At 39.6% G+C, this 21357-nt stretch overlaps 1 protein-coding gene across 1 annotated transcript in view; it reads left to right on the top strand.

The window, feature by feature from the left end:
- Window positions 1-141: 141 nt before the first annotated feature.
- The window catches only part of ALG5 (ALG5 dolichyl-phosphate beta-glucosyltransferase), a 43031-nt gene continuing 21815 nt past the window's right edge, over window positions 142-21357 (top strand). Inside the window, exons 1-6 of the mRNA XM_049646820.1 lie at window positions 142-259; window positions 4337-4508; window positions 4915-4961; window positions 7006-7074; window positions 8449-8541; window positions 12899-13012. Of these exons, the coding sequence (XP_049502777.1) occupies window positions 194-259; window positions 4337-4508; window positions 4915-4961; window positions 7006-7074; window positions 8449-8541; window positions 12899-13012 (561 nt within the window). The 5' untranslated portion in view covers window positions 142-193. The remainder of the gene's footprint in view (window positions 260-4336; window positions 4509-4914; window positions 4962-7005; window positions 7075-8448; window positions 8542-12898; window positions 13013-21357) is intronic.

Here is a 21357-nt window from a genome sequence, read left to right as displayed (position 1 = left end):
GGCCCGCCTCCACAGCTGACCTCGGCTCCCAAGAACTACATGTTCTTCTCCTCGCCTTGCCGCGAGAGGGCGCTGTGGGCGGCGGGCGCCAGGCCTGCGCGGCCCCTCTGCCGGCTGGAGGCGGGGCTGCACCGGGGCTCTTCCGCGTGTGTGTAGGTAATTGGTAGGGCAGGCGGCGACCTGGGCATGGAGGATGCTTTCGCTGGTGCTGCAGCTGGCGGTGCTCGGCGTGGCGCTGGCGGCCGCAGCCTTGATACTGGTGAGGAGAGGGATGGGGGATCGCCGCGGGCCCAGGCTCACTGCTGTCTTAGAGACTCGGCCGGCACGCATCTCCTCTGCATTGCCCACTCTTCGCCGGGTCCCTTTCCACCAGGCTTCCCGCAAATCTTGACCCAAGGATTCCTTCTCCTAGAATTCTACACACCCTTTCTTCCGTATTTATTTTTGTTTTGCAGCTTTACCTTCCTCTATGCCCGGAGTCTTGTACGCTTATTCACTGGGGGGTCGTGCTTACCAGTCTCCATTTGCCCCCTGGTCCCTGGACCTCTGTCCACCCGCCCTATCTGTCCCGACCTCTCCAAGACTCCCCCACCCCCACCCCCGGGCCTGCAGCCTATGCAGTTCTGGCTCCACCCAGGAAGGTCTTGAGCCCCCAGGAGGTGTGTGCTCTCTAGACTCACCCTTTTCCTGATGTTAAACAGAAAGTGGTGACAGCGCACCGCCCAGAGCCATCTGTTACAGATTGGAATAAATTCGTGGATCAAGAAGACCCAGGAGGGACACAGTAAGACGAAGACACACAGGCGTGGTGTTACCATGTGTCTGGGAGTCGTTACATCCCATTATTGAACACCCTAAATTCGCTGCCTCGGAATGAGGCTATACAATAGAATTCAAACTTGTGTTTTCTTTGCTCTTATTGTGGAAACAGAAACGTATAAACACTTGCTGATCCATAACTAATAGTCAATTTGCCAAGTGACCTTTCCCTCATATAATTTGGAATGAACCTGCCATCCAGTTAGTAAATGGAGTTTACTCCAGTACACTTCCAGGAGTAAAAGGAAGTTTCAGCTTCCTTGACACTCATATTAGCCCTCTAGATAGCACTGCTAGGAAGGCCATTCTTCCACCTTGCTAGGTTTGCAAACTCATGGTTTAAAAACAATAGAGAAAAAGCCATGTGTCCTGACTACTTTGGTGATTTGTGTCTGAGTGAGAAAGGGGTCTTCTTTCTTCCATAGTGGAGATTCTGGGTTTTTTCGGGGTTTGGAGCAAGTCAGGGTTTCAGTGGGGCAAATTTTGACAGAATCCTGGATTGAATCGTCTTGTTAAATCTGTCTGTTGCACAGAGTTAAATGAGTCCATTATGAGGGTATACTGGAAGTATTTGATCCCACTGGCTTGAAGTGATTATAAGAACTACCATTTATTGAGGACTTATAATATGTTGGGTATTGTATTCAGCGTTTAACAGGGGCATCCCTTGTGATCTTTAAAACAATGCTGACATAAATGTTATTATCATTAGCTTTATTTGATGAGGAAACAGATTGAGATTGAGAGATTTCACATATGAAAATGTCACACAGCTAGTGGAACTTCATTTTTTTTTTTAATGCCAGAGCAGGAAATTATAAAAGAAAAAAAAAAAAAAAACTAGTTTCATATATATCCACCTTCCAGACATTTCCTCACCCCACTTGTCTGAATTATTTTGAAGCAAATCTAAGACATAACACTCTATCTGTAAATCCCCAGCATTTATCTCTAAAGACAAGATTCCCTTTTTTAAAATATAACCATAATAAAGTTATGGGTTTTTTTTTTTTTTAAGTTTATTTATTTTGAGAAAGAGAGTACAAGCAGGGGAGAGCCAGAGAGAAAGACTGGGAGAGAGAATCCCAAACAGACTCCCCACTGACAGTGCAGAGTTCGATGCGGGGCTTGAACTCAGGAACCATGAGATCATGACCTGAGCTGAAAACAAGAGTCGGATGCTTAACTGACTGAGCCACCCAGGTGCCCTGTGTTATCATGGATGTTTAAAAATTTTAACCATTATTAAGTGATTTCAAATATCCCATCTGTTCAAATGCCTCATGTATGTTTTAGTATAGTCTTTTTGTTCCATTGAGCATTAACATACACTTAGCACTCAATTGATACGTCTCAAGTATCTTAATCTGTAACAATTTGTCTTGTGTTTTTGTTTTTGTTTTTCCTTGTCTTTAATAAGTAGTCATTTGTCCTGTAGAGTTTCCAACAATCTGAATTATACTGATTGCACCCCCTTGGTGATTGTTAACATCTTACTCTGTCTCCTCCTGGATTTCCTATTAACTGGTAGTAATATTTAGATATGTAATCAAATGCATGTTTGAGGTTTTTAATAAAAAAAGGCATGTGATTGATGCTGAATACTTCCTCTTGTATCATACCAGAAGGCTTGTTATATCTAATTTTTTCTGGTGTTGAGAGGATCCAGGAGTTCAATTTTGTTAGCCTGACCAACCAATCATAAAGTTTGTCAACCTAAATCCATTATTTCTCTGGGGGTTGCAAAGTGGAATATTCTAATTGTTATCATTCCTTTTTCGTGTATTACCTGGAATTCTATAATGAAAAAAAAATTCATTCTCAGCCATTCAGTTACTCTGACATATCTTTCACTTATAAAAGGTAAGACAAAAGGCAGAATTTTCAAAATAATGAGGTGATTCTGTGGCATCTTACAGAGAGCATTGATTACTTTTGTTAGGAAATTGAATTTAGAAATCACATTCTGGACACTGGGGTGCAGAATAGGAACTTTCTTTTTTCAGGGAGAGGGAGAGAGTGCGTGTGCATGTGAATAGGGGAACGGGGGAAGGGCAGAGAGGGGGGAACAGAAGATCCAAAGTGGGGTCTGTAATGACAGCAGAGAGCCTGATACAAGGCTGAAACTCAAGAACCATGAGATCATGACATGAGCTGAAGTTGGACACTTAACCCACTGAGTCACCCAGACACCCCAGAACAGGAACTCTTAACCACTAGTCGGGATACTGCCTCCATGCTCCTACTAATCAGAGCAAGTTCAATTTCAGTATGTACCCAATGGAATATTATAAATGGTCACCACATTAAAAATGAGTAGCGTTCCAAATATTTGTGGATTGACTGCTTTAAAAGCAGGATGTGTACCAGTAGAAACAGTGTTACAAAGAATGGTTATTTACAGGGCTCGCTCCCAAATAAAAATGGAAGGGAGCTATAAAATGTTAGTAGTGCATGGTGACAGAGCTTACAAGTTTGATACTTTATTTAAAAAAATAATGTATTCTTTTTTTTTTTAATTTTTTTTTAACGTTTTATTTATTTTTGAGACAGAGAGAGACAGAGCATGAACGGGGGAGGGGCAGAGAGAGAGGGAGACACAGAATCGGAAGCAGGCTCCAGGCTCTGAGCCATCAGCCCAGAGCCCAATGCGGGGCTCGAACTCACAGACCGTGAGATCATGACCTGAGTTGAAGTCGGACGCTTAACCGACTGAGCCACCCAGGCGCCCCTATTCTTTTTTTTAAATTTTTTAATGTTCATTTTTGAGAGAGAGAGAGCAAGCGAGTGGAGGAGGGGTAGAGAGAGAGAGAGGGAGACACAGAATTCGAAGCAGGCTTCAGGCTCTGAGCTGTCAGCAGAGTCCGATGTGGGGCTTGAACTCACAAACAGCGAGATCATGACCTGAGCTGAAGTTGGATGCTCAACCGACTGAGCCACCCAGGCACCCCAAAAAATAATGTATTCTGAATTCAAACCTAGGATAAGTGTCAAGAATATATTCTTAAGCATTACTGGCCCCTACCATGGGGGTGGAGGGGTCGTTTCTTCAAAACCTTGCTTGATTTGGTCCTAGATGGGAGGTCTGGCCTCATTCCACACATTCTGCCTGTACTGTGAACTTACCTTCTGTCACATACAGGCTCCAAGTAGGAATCAGACCTAACTATGTGCTTGCCAGGGGATTGGAGGTTCAGGGCATCATAGACTGCACTTCTAGTGACTGTTCCCTGTTAGATCTAGGACAATGGAGTCCTGGGGATGACAGGTCAGAAGAGACAAAGAGCCTCCTAAGGCATTATTAGTACCTTACCAGTTGAAGAAAGGAAAATAACCAGTGCATAAGTAAGGGATTTGAATTTTGGTGTCATCTCTAGACCATTGTTAATGGACTAAAAACTGAGAGTAAATATTCCACCAAACAAAAAAAATCATGTAAAAGATGTGTTCTCATATAACAAATCGAAAAAAAAAATGTCAACATAACATAATCTCTTGTTAACATACCTGCTTTTAGATTTCCTTTGTTGCATTTATAACTGCTACAAAAATGCCACATCTCCATCAATATGAAGAAGAGAAGTTCTTCTTAAATGCCAGAGGACAGAAGGAGACTTTGCCCAGCATATGGGACTCACCTACCAAGCAACTCTCTGTTGTTGTGCCTTCATACAATGAAGAAAAACGGTGTAAGCCCGATTTCATTTTTTTGGTCATTTGGGAAGAAAAGGAAATTTAAAGTATGACCTTTGTTGTCTTTGCCAGAACATTAACAGATGTGGGCTGTGGTGAGTGCATAGTTGGTAGATGTAGTTCAGAAGAGGGGAAACGAGTAATAGCTGCAGAAGATAGGGTCAGCATCAGAAGTGGTAGGACTGAAGTATTCTGGAGACTAGAGTAGCTAGATGTGAACAGCAGACCTTCCAGATGGGAGCGGCCACTGGAGGAAAGTCCCAGAGGAGCCTATTAGACTATTCAGACTTTTTCCATATGTAAACTGAGTGTTCTGAGGCTTGGTAAATCATTTTCAAAAACAATTTTTCATATATATATATATATATATATTTTTTTTTTTTTTTTTTTTTTTTCTTTAAGTGCCTGTAATGATGGATGAAGCGCTGGGCTATCTAGAGGAGAGACAGGTATCATGTTTTCTCTTTCAATATGATGTCTCCAATTAAAACCAGACTAGATCACCAACTTGTAGATCCTGGCTAGACCCACGGTGAGAGACAGTGCCAGCCATGGCCGGGGCCGTCAAGGTCACAGGGCCTCCCATGCTCAGCTTGTTGCCTGCCATGGGCTGTCAGCGAGCAAGCCCATCACGTGGCTCACTACCTCCAGCAGCAGGTGGGTGAACCCAGAACAAACCGGAAAGCTGACATTACTTATGTACCCTCCCACCCACTTTTATCTTCTTGCCTGATGGTACATTTAAAGTTGAATGTGGATCTTGAGAAACTTAACAGGTGGCCATGGGGGAAGGGAGGGGAAAAAAATAGTTACAAACAGAGAGGGAGGGAGGCAAACCATAAGAGACTCTTAAATACTGAGAACAAACTGAGGGTGGATAGGGGTGGGGGAGAGGGAAGTGGGTGATGGGCATTGAGGAGGGCACCTGTTGCGATGAGCACTGGGTGTTGTATGGAAACCAATTTTACAATATATTTTAAAAAATAATAAAAATAAAAAATAAAACAGCCAAAAAGAAAAAATAAAAAAATTGAGTACATCTGCAGACTCTGTGGCAGCACAGTGCTGTTTTTACTTTTGTGACTTTTTAAAAAGACATTTATTTGAAAAAGGCTTATAATTAGAGTGAAATTATTTTTGTTTTTCTTTATTATTCAGAGGAGTTCCCCTCATTTATTTTCTCTTCTTTCCCTGAATAAAGAGAAGAAAAGTAATACGTGCCCTTGTTTAATAGCATCGGCTGCTGTTGGAATCTCCTTAGAGACTTTAAGGAAACAAATGGGTTTTGTGGCTGGTTCTTTTTTTTTTTTTTTTTTTTTTAGAAAATTCCTTGTTTTGATTTACATTGGTTTTATGTTTTCTTTGTAAAAGGAACATAGAAGATTCATTGAAAGAGAGGAGGACATGTTGAAAAATTAAATTTAAAGAAAAGAAGGAGAGAGGGGCGCTTGACTGGCTCAGTCAGTGAAGTGTGCAAATCTTGATCTTGGAGTTGTGAGTTTGAACCCCATGTTGGGTGTAGAGATTACTTAATAGAAAAAAAAGAAAGAAAAAGGGAGAGAATGGAGCCCTTGTTAAATGTGTGGCTTCTGTCTCTTCTATTACATGTGTTCTTTACACCAACCACATAGACTAGGTGTGGGATTTTTTTGTTTGTTTGTTTTTTGTTTGTTTGTTTTTTTAAATGAGAAAACAGGCCAAAATGTAACTTGCCCAAGGTCATAGGTTGTAGCCTGTCTCCAAAGTGCTCAGCACAGCAAGCACGTGGCTGCTCCCACCAGTTTGGTGCAGGGCGACCAGGGCAAGAGCAGGACTCACGGACACTCAGTCAGTGTTTGCTCTCTGCTCTTGCCCAGCATCTCTCTTCCTTTTGGTTCTTGGACTTTTTATTTTATGTGACTTGTGCCCTTACATACCACTCTATAACAACTATTATTTATAACCTTCAAGGACAGCTAAACTATTTTATTGTGGTAGGATTTGGTTAAACTAAATAAATGTCCAGGATTTATATTCCTAGCCTACAGGAAATTGGGAGAAATAGCTACTCAAGTAAACTTAGAGAAAGAAATGAAAGAGCTTGCATCTTGGGTTAGAGGACACGAGAAGTGAGGAAGAAACCCATGAGTTAGTAAGGATTCTTAGCTATTCTTGCCTCCCTCCCCAGCCAAACAAAAGCCAAGCAAATTCATTGCAAATAGCAACACGTTACATAGGATGCCCCTGCCAGTACTTGGGAACGGCAAATAGCAGAAGTGCAGCGTGAGGCAGGAGTGACGGGCATCTCTGGGAGTCTCTGCTGTGACAGTTGTCTGTTTTTGCTTATTTTTGACTTATGTACCCCCACTGGGTTTAGAGTAAGGATGTATTCTCCAGAGGGAACAAAGACTGAAAAAAAAACCAAACAGTTGTTATTTAAACTCTTTGCAATCTTATCAGAATTCTTGATGGCATTTACGCCAAATTGAGGTATTTTATCTTTGCTTCTTGCAGAAGCAAGATCCCACGTTCACGTATGAGGTGATAGTAGTTGATGATGGCAGCAAAGACCAAACTTCAAAGGTAAGTAAACTTGCTTTGAGGATTGCCAGTGGATAGAAATGTAGAATAATTTAACAAATGTAAAGTCTTATTTCCGGTCATCAGAGTGCTAAAGCTGTGCCAGCACTCTCTGTTGTTACAGTGTGGGTAGTCAAAAAAGCAGAGAGGTTTCACCTATGGAAAGCTGGAAGATAAACCTGCTGTTCTACCACTCCATAAGACCAGGGAAGCTTTGAAGATCATCACATTGGGAGAAAACATGTACAACAACAATTCACCTTGGCCACTGGGACCCTTCTTTGCCTACCAATATATGGTTCCTTTTTTCTTAAGCATCATTTTTTTTCTTTATACTCCACCTTGCCTTACAGTTTCTAAGCAGTCATGCAAATAGGAAGATGCCTTCATATCTGGCGGTGGGTGTCAGATATGTCCTTTGGCATACCTCTATCTGGATTTACCCACAGGAGGTAACAAGTATCTTAGAGTATTATCCTCTCTCATTCCTGCATTCTTAGACCTATAGCTCCTAAGCTGCTAAAAAAAAACTAAAAGCTGGTCTGCCAGGAGGGCAAACAGCAGATAAGAATAACTTCACACTCTCTATGGAGATGAGGGTCAAAAGGAGAAGATGTTGGGGCACCTGGCTGGCTCAGTTGGTAGAACATGTGACTCTTGATCTCAGGGTCATGAGTTCAAGCCCCATATTGGGCATGGAGCTTACTTAAAAAAATGAGGGGGAGGGCTGTTGATGAAGATAGGTAATATAGAAAGGCGATGTGGAAAAGCAAAGGGCATGGACCATACTACAATGGGTTGATGACTAAATGAGTGATGAAGAGATATGTGTAGCAAATACAGATCACTGTTTCACAGCTTTGATTGTAAATCAAAAAATAATGGCAGTTGAGTGAAAAGATTTGGGGGAAATATTCCAGGATATGAACAACTTCTGTGGGGAGTAAGATCAGTTGTTGACATGTAAGTAAGTCATTAAGCAGTAAGCAGCAGGGTCAGGGGGAGGATCACAAGTGTGTACCAGTCGATCAACGCATGGGTTTTATTTTCTCAAGCAGCTCATTAGCATAAATAAAGGAGTCAAAATAAGAGACAGCCACTGCCTCTTCTGTTGTTGCCTCTGCAGGAAGGTGAATTGTGACTTCAACCTAGTGGGTTGAAGGCATTCAACAACTCTAAAATGTACAGTGTGTACATTCAGTACACAGTGTGTACACAGTGTGTACAGTGTGTACAGCCACTAAAATGTACAGTGTGTATAATCTAGTCAGAAGAACAGTGTAACGGAAACAGCAGTATTTAAGCCAAACTCAGAAACCTGGTTTACTGTCTTAGAATCCAAGTTGATATTATTCTGACTTTTATATAATTTGACAGGTAGCTTTTAAATATTGCCAGAAATACGGAAGCGACAAAGTACGAGTGATCACGCTGGTGAAGAATCGTGGGAAAGGCGGAGCTGTTAGGATGGTAATCCATAGTTTCAGCATTTTAATCTAAAACGTAAACATTTTTTAATAAATTCTTTTGCAGACTAATATGTTTGTTTTCTACAGCTGTCTAATTGAATACCACCATTTCAGGTTAGTGGTGAATTAGTTTTAACAAGAACTTCATATACTTATCTATATATAATGTGATCAAATCTTAAAAATCATGCCATATCTATGATATACTGGGTAATTCAGGAGAATAGGTGTATCTTAATCAAAATTTATAATGTTATCATCTGCCTCTGTGTGTCTTTAATATGGTCACCAGATAATAAGATTATATGATTTTTTTGCAGTTTATAAAATGCTTTGACATATTAAGGTTTACCTATATGAAGACACTGTGCTTAACATGGTACCTGAACTAAGATAAATCTGATGTGGGTCTCTCTTGATGAAATTGGCAGTCTGCTAGAAAAGATGATTATACTGATGAGAGGTACACCTGATGTGTTATAGAAATTCCAAAAGGAATAGGTTACTTTCAGCTGAGGCATGTCAGGTAGAAGTCCAGATACTCTGAAGAAAGACCACAAGTCAAGATATGTGGAAGAAAATCCAAATAGTGTCTTAAATGATTTAGAGGTTTATTTTATTTTGCCCCCCCCCCCCCCCCAAAAAGAACTCTAAGTACAAGCATCCAGGGCTTATTCAGCAACCCCACTGTGTCATCAGAAACTCTGCCTCCTAACTTTTCACTCCCTTTTTCCTCATTCACACAAGGTGACTCCTGGAGTACCTGGGAGCCATTACATCCACATTCCAGATAAGGAGAGGGGCAGAGGGCAAAAGACATATGCTGGCTGGTTTGCCCCCTTTTGGGGAACTTTCCTAGAAGCTCCACCTAAAAATTTACTTAATTGTCATTGGCCAGAACAGTGTCCCAAGGCCACCCCTATTTCCAAGGAAGGCTGAGAAATGTTTTTTCCTCACATTTTCATTCCTGACCTGATGAGACATCCATTAGTAAAACAGAAGGAAAGAATAGATTTTGAGTAGGTAACTATCAGTCTCAAGCACATGTCAAGCAAACTTGACAAAGGAGATACCACTGAAGCCAAGCCTCCAGCAATGGTGAAAACTGGCTTCCACCTGGTTATTCCACTCCACTGGTCAGTTTCAGCTGGACAGTAAATTAGCCACTTCAACATAATTATCACATTTAACCCTCCTCATATTGTCTCAAGAGTTAGGTCCTATTTTTCAGTTACGTAGTTGAGGGAAGTGACACATAGTAAAGCAACTTACTCAAGGTCACATGGTTATTAATAGTCAGAATGAAGATTTAGATTAGGTTAGTACCCTGAAATCCATGCTCTTAACCTAACATCTCTGTTAGTGTGTGGGAAATGTTGAGAGAAGAGCAGCAAGACAGAATTCAGAACTCTTGGAATACGTACTAGGAACAGTGAGCTTGCTCTGACTAGGTCATAAGCCATGCAAAGAGGAGAAAAAGAAAATAGGGTTTGTGTAATATCATGGTGGCCTTTAAATCCATCCATTCACTTATTAGAGATACTTAGATGAAAGACAACCATCCTATCCTTAAAGACACCATACTTTAATAGTGTTGTAACGCCGTGATAGAATGGCGCCACTTTCCAGCCGGGAGGAACAGCAGCAGAGACTTCCCATATGAGGTAAATTCTGCACAGAATCTTCAAGGAAGACTAGAAATTCTGTCCAGGCAAAAGTTGGGGCAGGAAGCTTGCAGAGGAGGGACGTGACCAAAGGTATGAGAGAAAGCGCCACAATCAGGAACTGCTAGTGGTACACGTGGGTTGACTTTGTAGGAGTAAGTTCAAGGGGGTAGGTGGGTTCATATCCTGAACTTTTAGGGTAGGGACTTTTAGGCTTTCACCTTTGACAGAGTGACAGTAGCCAGCACAGTAGTGTAAGCAAGGTACAAGTGGATTGTTAATTTGGATTATGATGGTGATGCAGCATCAGAAGAGGAGAGACCAATATGGTAGGGGTGGAGGGCAAAAATGAGGTAGAATTGTATCAGGTGATCAGAGAGAGGAATAAGTTACCTAAGACCTTGGAGGAGGCCAAGGAGAAGGAGAATGCCATAGAAGGAATGAAACACTGGAGAAGGAGCTGATTTAAAAGACAACTTTAATTGAGTTTGAGCCATATTAAGGTTGAGATACCATGTAGTGGTATCCAGAATAGCCTGGTAGAGAAGATGTGAGTGAGTAATCCACATGCATCAGATGATAGTTGAACCCATTAAGTTGGCAAGGAAGAAGGAATAGAGAAAAAGGACAGCTGGAAACCAAGCCTTGGGGAAATGTGGCTCATGAGGAAGAACAGTACAAGCAGTGAGAAGGGATAGGGTGTGATTGAATGGACAGGAATGGGAAGTGCTAGGATAGACTACCTTTTCAAGAAGTTTGGTGGTGAAGTGAAGGCCATTGTCGGTAGAGTGGAGAATAGCCAGCATTGAAGAACCTCCTTTAAAAAATAAAATAATATGGGTGTCTTGGTGGCTGAGTTGGTTGAGTGTCTGACTCTTAACTTCTGCTCAGGTCATGATCCCAGGATCATGAGATCAAGTCCCGTGTTAAGCTCTGTGCTGAGCGTAGAGCCTGCTTGAGATTCTCTCTCTGTCTCTCTCTCTCTCTCTCTCTCTCTCTCTCTCTGTCTTTCTCCCTCTCCCTCTCCCCCTCCTTCCCTCCTCCCCCCTCCCTCTCTCTTTCCCTCCTCCTTCCCTCTCTCCCTCACTCTCTCTCTCCTTCTCTCCCCGCCTCCCTTTCCCCCCCTGCTCCCCCACCTCTCTCCCCTGGTCATGCTCTCGCTCTTCCTCTAAAATAAAAATTTTTTTAAAAGATAAAATAATAAAGTGGACTAAACAAGATTTAAAGCCAAAGACATTTTCCATAATGTTAAATAATTACCTCCAGTTCACCCTTAACATGTATTGCTGAAATAGTCCTTTGTTGTTTTTTTTCAGGTTTTTTTTGTCCAGATGTTAAACAAAACATTTTTATTCTGCCTTTTCACCTGTATTCTTTTTTTTTTTTTTTCTTTTTGAGAGAGCGAGAGAGAAAAAAGAGTGCGAGCAGGGGAGAGGGAGAGAGAGGGAGAGAATCTTAAGCAGGCTCCACACTTAGCACAGAGCCTGACTCAGAGCTCGGTCCCACAACCCAGGAATCATGACCTAAGCAGAAATCAAGAGTGGGATGCTCAAAAGACTCAACTACCCAAGCCCCCTTACCTGTATTCTAACTGGTATGACTAAAAAAAAATTACAGAAACTAATTAGTGGGCTTATCCCATAGAATAAATGATCAAAGTTTTGTCTACATTTGTGTATATCTTATCCATATTCACATATTGTTAAGTAATATCAGAAGCTATATTTCTCCTGTATCAAGCTATACATATATTTATACTTAAGAAACAATGAATTCACTCAAATGGACCATGAATTAAGAGTTGACGTGTAGTTTGTTTCCATGTGAAATGTACACTGATAGAGCCATATTTTGCACAAAAGGCCAACTGATTCAGTATTGAGAGGCATAATTTTGCTAAGTGTCAGATGATTCAAATAACATAAAATAGTATTTGGATATATCCATGCTTCCCAAATTTTAGTGACATTCCATATTTCTTTGTTCAACAATTAATTTAAACTGCTTTAGATTCCATAATAAAGAATACTGGGGTGCCTGGGTGGCTCAGTCTGTTAAGCCTCCGACTTTGGCTCAAGTCATGATCTCATGGTTGGTGGGTTCAAGCCCCGTGTCAGCCTCTGTGCTGACAGCCCAGAGCCTGGAGCCTGCTTTAGATTCTGTGTCTTCCTCTCTGTCTGCCCCTGGCCTGCTCATGATCTGTCTCTCAAAAATAAATAAACATTCAAAAAAACAAAGAATACTAAAGATCTGTCTGATGGTCGGTTTCACAGCAAGTCTGTATATATTGTATTTGTTCAATCCACTCATAAATATGCTGTCCTAAAGTAGCTCCTGATATGCACACAACGCATATATAACATATATGATAGATATTTTACTTTTGTTCTTACTGATGTGGGATAACTTTTATTCATCCAAATCTATATTCCTATCATGATATATTCCAAAGTAATAGTGGTAGGACCTCACAAAGTTTTTAAAATCATGAACTAGGCATTAGATACATTTGGAAGAATCTTATCAATGTAATTTGTTTTCAGGGAACTTTGGCATCCTGCCATTTCACACCTAGTATTAGATATGAGATTATCTAATATTAGTTATCTTAAGTCAAGCAGAACAAACTGATATGTCATTGGATTTAGCCTTAATTTTAAGCAACTTTCTTTTAATTCAAATGTTTAAATACAGGGTATATTCAGTTCTCGAGGAGAAAAGATCCTTATGGCAGATGCTGATGGAGCCACAAAGTTTCCAGATGTTGAGAAATTAGAAAAGGGACTGAATGATCTACAGCCTTGGCCTGTGAGTATGAGAATATAGATTAAATAATCTTCAGTCAAGAACACGGGGAGTCTAAAGTAACATTAAAATGGAATTTACGGGAGTGCCTAGGTGGCTCAGTTGGTTAAGGACCCCGACTCTTGATCTCAGGTCTTGATCTCAGGGTTGTGAGTTCAAGCCCCATGCTGGGTGTGAAGCCTACTTAAAAAACAAAAAAAAACAAACAAACAAAAAAATGGAATTTACATATAAGTTTAAAAACTGGTGTTTTTTTTGTATGTGAAATTCTTGTATACGGTCCCACAGAAAAGCTAATCATTTTATTATAAACATTCACTGATGGTCTGAGATTTACTTAACAATTACTTATTTAATATTCTGGCCATATCACTCCATTTTCAATCCTTCTATCAGAGTTTTAATATTTATTATCTATATATTCAGCTAAGGCTTTTATTTAAAAGCATAGATGGAGCCTCCCCTGTAAAGATGTGAAATGAAACTGGATCACAGAGACTTGGTTTTGATGAAACAGACCTAAGCAGGAATCACTCAGTAAAGATCGTGTGCACCTTCATGACATAGTTTCAAAAAGTAGAGATAGACTTTTATTTAGCATTTGAGATTCATCCATATTGCTAAGTTTATCAATAATTTGTTCCTTTTAATTGCTCAGCAGTATTCCATTGCTTGGGTGTATGACAGTTTGTTTATCCATTCAACTGTTGAAGGACATTTGGGTTGTTTCCAGCATTTGGCAATTACGAATAAAGCAGGTATCAACGTTTCATTAAAAAAAAAAAAGCAGAAGTTAAAGAAAGAAAACTCCTGGTGCCATTTCCACTCTTTAAAGGCCATTTAGATATATTGAAAAAAAAAAGAAAAAAAAAAGAAAAAAAAAAAAATATATATATATAAATAAATAAAAATAAAGGCCATTTAGAGAAAGACGAATTTACCAAATTCTGAGCTTTTTACCAAATAGTCCCAACCTGGAAAGAATCAGACTGAGACATTGAATAAGCACCCTGGGACGACATTAAACAGTACACCTACCTGCTATCACACAGTATCCCAGGATTTCAGTCGCAGCAAGAAGAACTGCTAGGGCTTGCCAGTTTCAGGGCTTCAAGCTAAGTTAGGGCACAGGTCCATGTGATTACATCCCTTCCTCAGTGGAGTGTATCCTCGTACAGGACATGGCAAAATCTCACAATAACAAAGAACCCATATAACCCACCAAAGCCACACTGAGCTCTAAGGGAGCTCCCTCCTTCCCCCAGGTGTAATATTCAGGCCTTGAAACTCTAGTTCAGAGGGGAAAACCAGGGGCTACCAAAGGTAGAAGTACAGGTTTCCCCTGCTATCCAGAAGCAGAGTGTTCTCATTCGTAAGCCCAGATGGCATAAAGCAAAGAAGCAATTACCATTACTTCATGTGGAAAATTTCTTTGAACGTTCCCTGACCCAAAAAATAACCTCCCTTAGGCTTTTCTGACACCTTAAGACACAGCTACTGTGTCTTTTATAAAAGCAACATACATGGCCTAACAAGAACTTTTGAAAAGCGGGGGCTACCTGTGTATCAAGGAAAATTCCCTTGTACTGCACAAGTGCTACCCATGTTAGTCACGACAAAATGAAATAAATGTCAGCTATACCAACATATTACTATAGAAAAAAAAAGTTTCATACCAAAGTATTTTTGCTGAACAAATAATGAAAATAATTCAGCAACACAGGCGTTCGAAAGAGTGAGGACAAAACAACAGAATGATGTTAAAAGAGACATCACAGAAAATTTTCATAAATTTAATACCCTCATGATTGTCAAGAGGATTGTCCTAGTTCTCCCCAGTTCTCCCCTAGTCCTTCCCAGAGAACTGACAAAGATTTGGTAAATGTTTCTAATGCATTATGCCTCTAGCTTGGGGGAGCCATGAGTGGGAGGGAGGATGGGAGATGTCAGGTTGTTTGCAGCTGACTTTGTGTCATTCTACGTAGGGCAAAGAAAAATTAAATAATTTAGCCAAAGTTAGAGGGTGAACCAAACAATAAACAGGAGAAAAATCTGAACCTTCTGTGAATCCCAATTCCCTTTATACAACTCTGAAAAGGAAAGGAGTTCTGATGCCATCCTTTTCATTATCATAAGCTAATTTACTGCATTGTTACTGTAAATATTGAGTTTTAAAGAATGAAAGCATTTGATGATGATTAAACTTTTACTTCACAGCCTTGGTCTACAGCACCTCACAATATGTCTGATTATTTAAGAGTGTATCACAATTCACTTGAATGAATTTGAACTCAGTTTATTAAGAATTTTAATCAATATGCATCATATATCTCTTTTTGAAGGAGGCAGAGAAGTGACAAAGTTCTAAAATCCACTGTCTGGATCAACTCAGTAATAATTATTTTTGAATTGGGATGCTCTCTACTCATAATTATGACAAAACTCATAAACAGTCGGGCATTACTCAGAAAACTGGTACTCTGAAGCTAACATTCATAGAGGAATTAGAAGAAATCTTAATTATCTAATTCAGAGGTTGGCAGACCTTTTCTGTAAAGGCCCACAGAGTGAATATTTTCAGCTTCAAAGCCATACAGTGTCTGTTGCTACTCAACCCTGACTGTAGCACAAAAGCAGACCTAGATAATAGATAATTGAATGACCATGCCTGTGTTCCAGTAAAACTTTATTTACAAAACCAAGCAGCAGGCCAGATTTGGGCCACAGCCTATACATTACAGACCCTTGGGCTAATTCAGTCATTTATCTAGTATTGGAAACTTTTTATAATTACCAAGTGATCTTTTAGTCTTTGCTTGCATAGCTGTAGTGATGCCCAAGCAGCCCATGTATCTCAACTCAGTTACAGAGTTCCTTTTTGCATTAAATGCAAACATGCCTCCTTTTGATATCCCCTTTGGTTGGTTCTGTTTTTCATAGCTACACAAAATAGTCTACTTCTCCTTTGTGACAGCCTTTTGGAGAGTTAAAGCGATTTCCATGTGTCTTCTCTATTCTAAGCTTTCAATAGTTCTTCCAGTTTTCAAACAGCATATTTCTTTTTGTTATCATCCTGGTCATTTTCCACTGAAGATGCTTCAGTTAGCATGGATCTGGTTATACTGCATTTACATTGTTACCTCAGGTAGCCAACTCTTTCATATGCAGTGCCATTGCCATTGAACCTGTCTCCCTATCCTCAAACTGGCACAGTTATTTTTGTTTCTGTTTCTTTTGCCTTGTTTTATTTAGGAACAGAAGTGTGGCTCTTTATTAAACATCAGCATATTTGATTTCTGTTTCTTAGGGTGTAGGGCTTTTTTTCCATCTTTAATGAAATTGCCATTCCCTTCTCAATTCATTTAAGTCACAAATCTGATAAGCGTGGCTTGCATATATTCCCTTGAGCACAAATAAAAATTGACTAGAATTTTCAGAACTAGTTCTGAAAATAATGAAACAAGAACATGGGTTTCAAAGTAGTGAAGTCCTGTTATGACCACGTGACTAACCCACTAGATACTAGATACTAACTAGTATCTAGTCCTGTTATAGTCCTGTTACTAGCCCGCTAGATACTAACCCACTAGTACTAACTTACTAGACAGTAGTTAAATGTCTTTTACAGCATTGTGTTGACTCTCTGGAACATTTGTAATGGCTTCTAATGTTTTTTCAGTTGATTTTATTTTTAATTGCAACAAAAAGAAATTAACTACTACTTTGTACTTCTAATTCCTCTTAGAGTTCTGGTCAGATTATTCTTAATGAATTTAGAAAAGTTGCTTGCAATTTCTTCTCTGAAGAATGTCTTTTAAGGTTTTAAATTAAATATATGTAATTTAGGTAGAGTTTTGTGTAACACACAAATAAAATAGGATTTACATTTAGTTCCAAATACTTTATCTGTATATCTTTTTTCTTTAAGTGCAAAGCTTTTATCCTAGCTTTTCAATTTCTTTTTTTTTTCCTTTGTTTTTAAATTTTATTATTTTTTTTAATTTACATCCAAATTAGTTAGCATATAGTGCAACAGTGATTTCAGGAATAGATTTCTTAATGCCCCTTACCCATTTAGCTCATCCCCCCTCCCACAACCCCTCCAATAACCCTCTGTTTGTTCTCCATATTTAAGAGTCTCTTACGTTCCGTCCCCCTCCCTGTTTTTATATTATTTTTGTTTCCCTTCCCATATGTTCATCTGTTTGGTCTCTTAAAGTCCTCATATGAGTGAAGTCATATGATATTTGTCTTTCTCTGACTGACTAATTTCGCTTAGCATAATACCCTCCAGTTCCATCCACATAGTTGCAAACGGCAAGATTTCATTCTTTTTGATTGCTGAGTAATACTCCATCGTGTGTGTGTGTGTGTGTGTGTGTGTGTGTGTGTGTGTGTATACACATCACATCTTCTTTAGCCATTCATCCATCGATGGACATTGGGCTCTTTCCATACTTTGTTGATAGTGCTGTCAACATTGGGGTGCATGTGTCCCTTCGAAACAGCATACCTGTATCCCTTGGATAAATACCTAGTAATGCAATTGCTGGGTCATAGGATAGTTGTATTTTTAATTTTTTGAGGAACCTCCATACTGTTTTCCAGAGTGGCTGCACCAGTTTACATTCCCACCAGCAATGCAAAAGAGATCCTCTTTCTCCCCATCCTTGCCAACATCTGTTGTTGCCTGAGTTGTTACTGTTAGCCATTCTGACAGGTGTAAGGTAGAATCTCATTGTGGTTTTGATTTGTATTTCCCTGATGATGAGTGATATTGAACATTTTTTTCATGTGTCAGTTGGCCATCTGGATGTCTTCTTTGGAGAAGTGTCTATTCATGTCTTTTGCCCATTTCTTCACTGGATTATTTGTTTTTTGGGTATTGACTTTGAGAAGTTCTTTATAGATTTTGGATACTAACCCTTTATCTGATATGTCGTTTGCAAATATCTTCTCCCATTCTGTTGCTTGCCTTTTAGTTTTGCTGATTGTCTCCTTTGCTGTGCAGAAGCTTTTTATTTTGATGAGGTCCCAGTAGTTCATTTTTGTTTTTGTTTCCCTTGCCTCAGAGACGTGTTGAGTTAGAAGTTGCTGCGGCCAAGATGAAGAGGTTTTTGCCTGCTTTGTCCTCGAGGATTCTGATGGCTTCTTGTCTTACATTTAGGTCTTTCACCCATTTTGAGTTTATTTTTGTGTATGGTGTAAGAAAGTGGCCAGGTTCATTTTTCTGCCTGTCACTGTCCAGTTTTCCCAGCACCACTTGCTGAAGAGACTGTCTTTACTCCATTGGATAATCTTTCCTGCTTTGTCAAAGATTAGTTGGCCATATGTTTGTGGGTCCATATCTGGGTTCTCTATTCTGTTCCATTGATCTGAGTGTCTGTTCTTGTGCCAACACCAGACTGTCTTGATGATTACAGCTTTGTAGTATAGCTTGAAGTCTGGGATTGTGATGCCTCCTGCTTTGGTTTTCTTTTTCAAGATTGCTTGGCTATTCGGCGCCAGCTTTTCAATTTCTTAACCAGTAATTATGTTACCTCTTTTAATAAAATATGCTTGGGTTTGCAATAATTTTTCTAAGCCAGAATATATGATGATCACTTGTTTAGTTGCTTAACTGTTCACAATAGAATCAAAACTTCCTGAGCAGGTAAAATAGATGACAAAAAGTCTGCATTCTATTAACCATAGAGTCATTCCTCAGGCCATGACTTGGATCTTAAATTCTCATTTAGACACAGTTTCAACAAACTTAGTTTTTAGGTTTTGAAGGGCACAAATGATTAAAGGTAACATGTGAAAGAGATATGGAGTAAAACTGCATTGACAAAAACTGTAGGGGCAGATATTCACCACCACCACCGCCACCACCCCACGCCCAAACACACCCTTCAGTCTGGAGCAGTTGCTACCTAGTGGCCCTGAATGTTCCTTTGTCTTCAATTCAGTAGTCCTGGGCCAAAATGTGGGTTTGGTACACCAAAACTTCATATATGTATACATGGTTTGGCTTTTTCCTTAAACAGGAATGTGACAATTATTATTTCCTTTTTTTTTTTTTTTTTTTGTGACCATGGGCAGGTTCAAGAGCCTGTTATGTTTGTGTCACCCTCTCAGATGACCAAGCATGCAAAAGAGATCCCTGAACTTCCCAAATCATTTGTTTTATAGACCCAGAATTCTGGTGAGATCTTTTTGAAAATCAAACAAGGGAGAAAAGAAAAATTAAGAAGATAGTTTTGAAAATGTAAAAAGAGGAAGAGTATATGTAATTTACCTTTCAGGACAGTCTGTCTCAGCAGATCACAAAGTATGTTTCCCACACCTTTGAAGGACAAGAGCTGCCTATCAAAGCAGGTATATAATGCCAACCAACCTGGTTTGAAAGTGGGTATCTCTTAAGTACAGAGAAAGCAAAACTTTTTCTCTAGAGGACCAGAGGGTAAATATTTTAGGCTCCGTAGACCACATGTGGTCCCTGTTGCAATACTCTTTTTTTTTAACAACACTTGAAAAATCATTCTTGGTCATAGGTCATGAAAAAACAGGCAACAGGCTGTTTTTGGCCCACAAATCATGGTTTGCCAACCTTGTTCTAGAAGATTGAAATCTTGATGTTAACCATAATTTTTGCTGACCACATAAAATTTTCATAAATTTAATATCCTCATGATTGTCAAGAGAAGATATCCTAATTTAAAAAGATGAAAATAATTAGGCATCTTTTGTTGCCAAATTTATTTGTTGAATGTGCAGTTTGATACAGTATTTTTATAGAACAAGTTAAAAGTAAGAATCAAAGGTTTGGGTGCCTAGGTGGCTCAGTTGATTGTCCAACTCTTGATTTTGGCTTGGGTCACGGTCTCCCAGTTCATCGGTTTGAGCCCTGAATCAAGTTCCAAAGTGGCAGTGCGGAGCCTGCATGGGATTCTCTGTCTCCCTCTCTTTCTGCCCTTCCCCCATTCATGCTCTCTCTCTTTCAAAATAAATAAATAAAATTTAAAAAAAAATCAAGGAGTGCCTGGGTGGCTCAGTCGGTTCAGCATCTGACTTCAGCTCAGGTCATGATCTCATGGCCCATCAGTTTGAGCCCGTGTCAGGCTCTGTGCTGACAGGTTGGACCCTGAAGCCTGCTTCGGATTCTGTGTCTCCCTCTCTCTCTGCCCCTTTCCCACTCACACTGTGTCTCTTTCTCTCAAAAATAAATAAACATTGAAAAAAAATTTTTTTAATAATAATCGAAAGGTTTAAATAATCCACATCCATTGATCCAGTAATACATATCTCTTAACCCAGCTTTGAGAAACTTATCTTAAGGAAATAATTAAGAATGTGTATAAAACCAAATTTTCAAGGATTTTTGCTTATTTTTTATTATAGCAGTGTTTTTTAAAGAGAAGGAAAACTTAGAAACAATTTTAAGTGTTCAATATTACTTTACACAGGTTAAATTCATTATAATAAAGGATGCTATTCATTGTATACAAGTAGGTGAAAAAAAAAATTTTTGAGACAGAGCATGAGCATGTGCCCAAGTGCGGGAGGGGCAAAAGGAGAGGGAAAAAGAGAGAATCTTCAGCAGGCTCCACGCTCGGTGCAGAGCCTGATGCGGACTCCATCTCAGGACCATGAGGTCATGACCTGAGGTGAAATCAAGAGTCAGATACTTAACCCACTGAGCCACCCAGCCACCCCCAAAAAATAAATTTTAAACATCTGGATATATATAGATAGCTAGAGTTATATCTAGTAACCTACCTATGGAATTGTCTGTGGATAGTGGAATTATGGATATCTTTTCAAATTTTTATATTTCTTTAATTTTATTGTTTATTTTTAACAATGAAACTTTATTGCTTTTGAGGAAAATGGGTATAGGATTTTTTTAATTTTTTAATAAATACAAATTTTTCTAAACTCAGTACTTTGCTTTATATGCTAAGTTTTCCATTTCTGCCCATATTGGATGAATACGACTGATTTCATCATAAATTGTTTCAACTTCATTTCTATATATCTATCTCACTTGGAGTCACGTTTGCCTCATGGAGTACCTGTGCCAATTTCCATTTCCACTTCAGTAGGTTTCTTAATTTTGGGTTCAGAATTCAAATGCACCTAGGTTCAAATTCCATGTGACCTTGGACAAGTTAATCCATCCACCTCATTTTCCTCACCACTGACATATGGACAGTGTGCCTATGGACAGTGATGGTCAGTGGGCTTTGCACTGACATCTCAGAGCCTGCTTGGAATTCTCCCTCCCATTATCTCTGCCCCTTCTCCACTCCCTCCCTTTCTCTCTCTCTCTCTCTCTCTCTCTCTCTCTCTCTCTCTCTCTCTCT

Source organism: Panthera uncia, assembly GCF_023721935.1.
Source record: "Panthera uncia isolate 11264 chromosome A1 unlocalized genomic scaffold, Puncia_PCG_1.0 HiC_scaffold_16, whole genome shotgun sequence".
Taxonomy (NCBI): Eukaryota; Metazoa; Chordata; class Mammalia; order Carnivora; family Felidae; genus Panthera; species Panthera uncia.
Note: the sequence above shows the minus strand (reverse complement) of the source record. Positions and strands in the feature narration are given on the sequence as shown.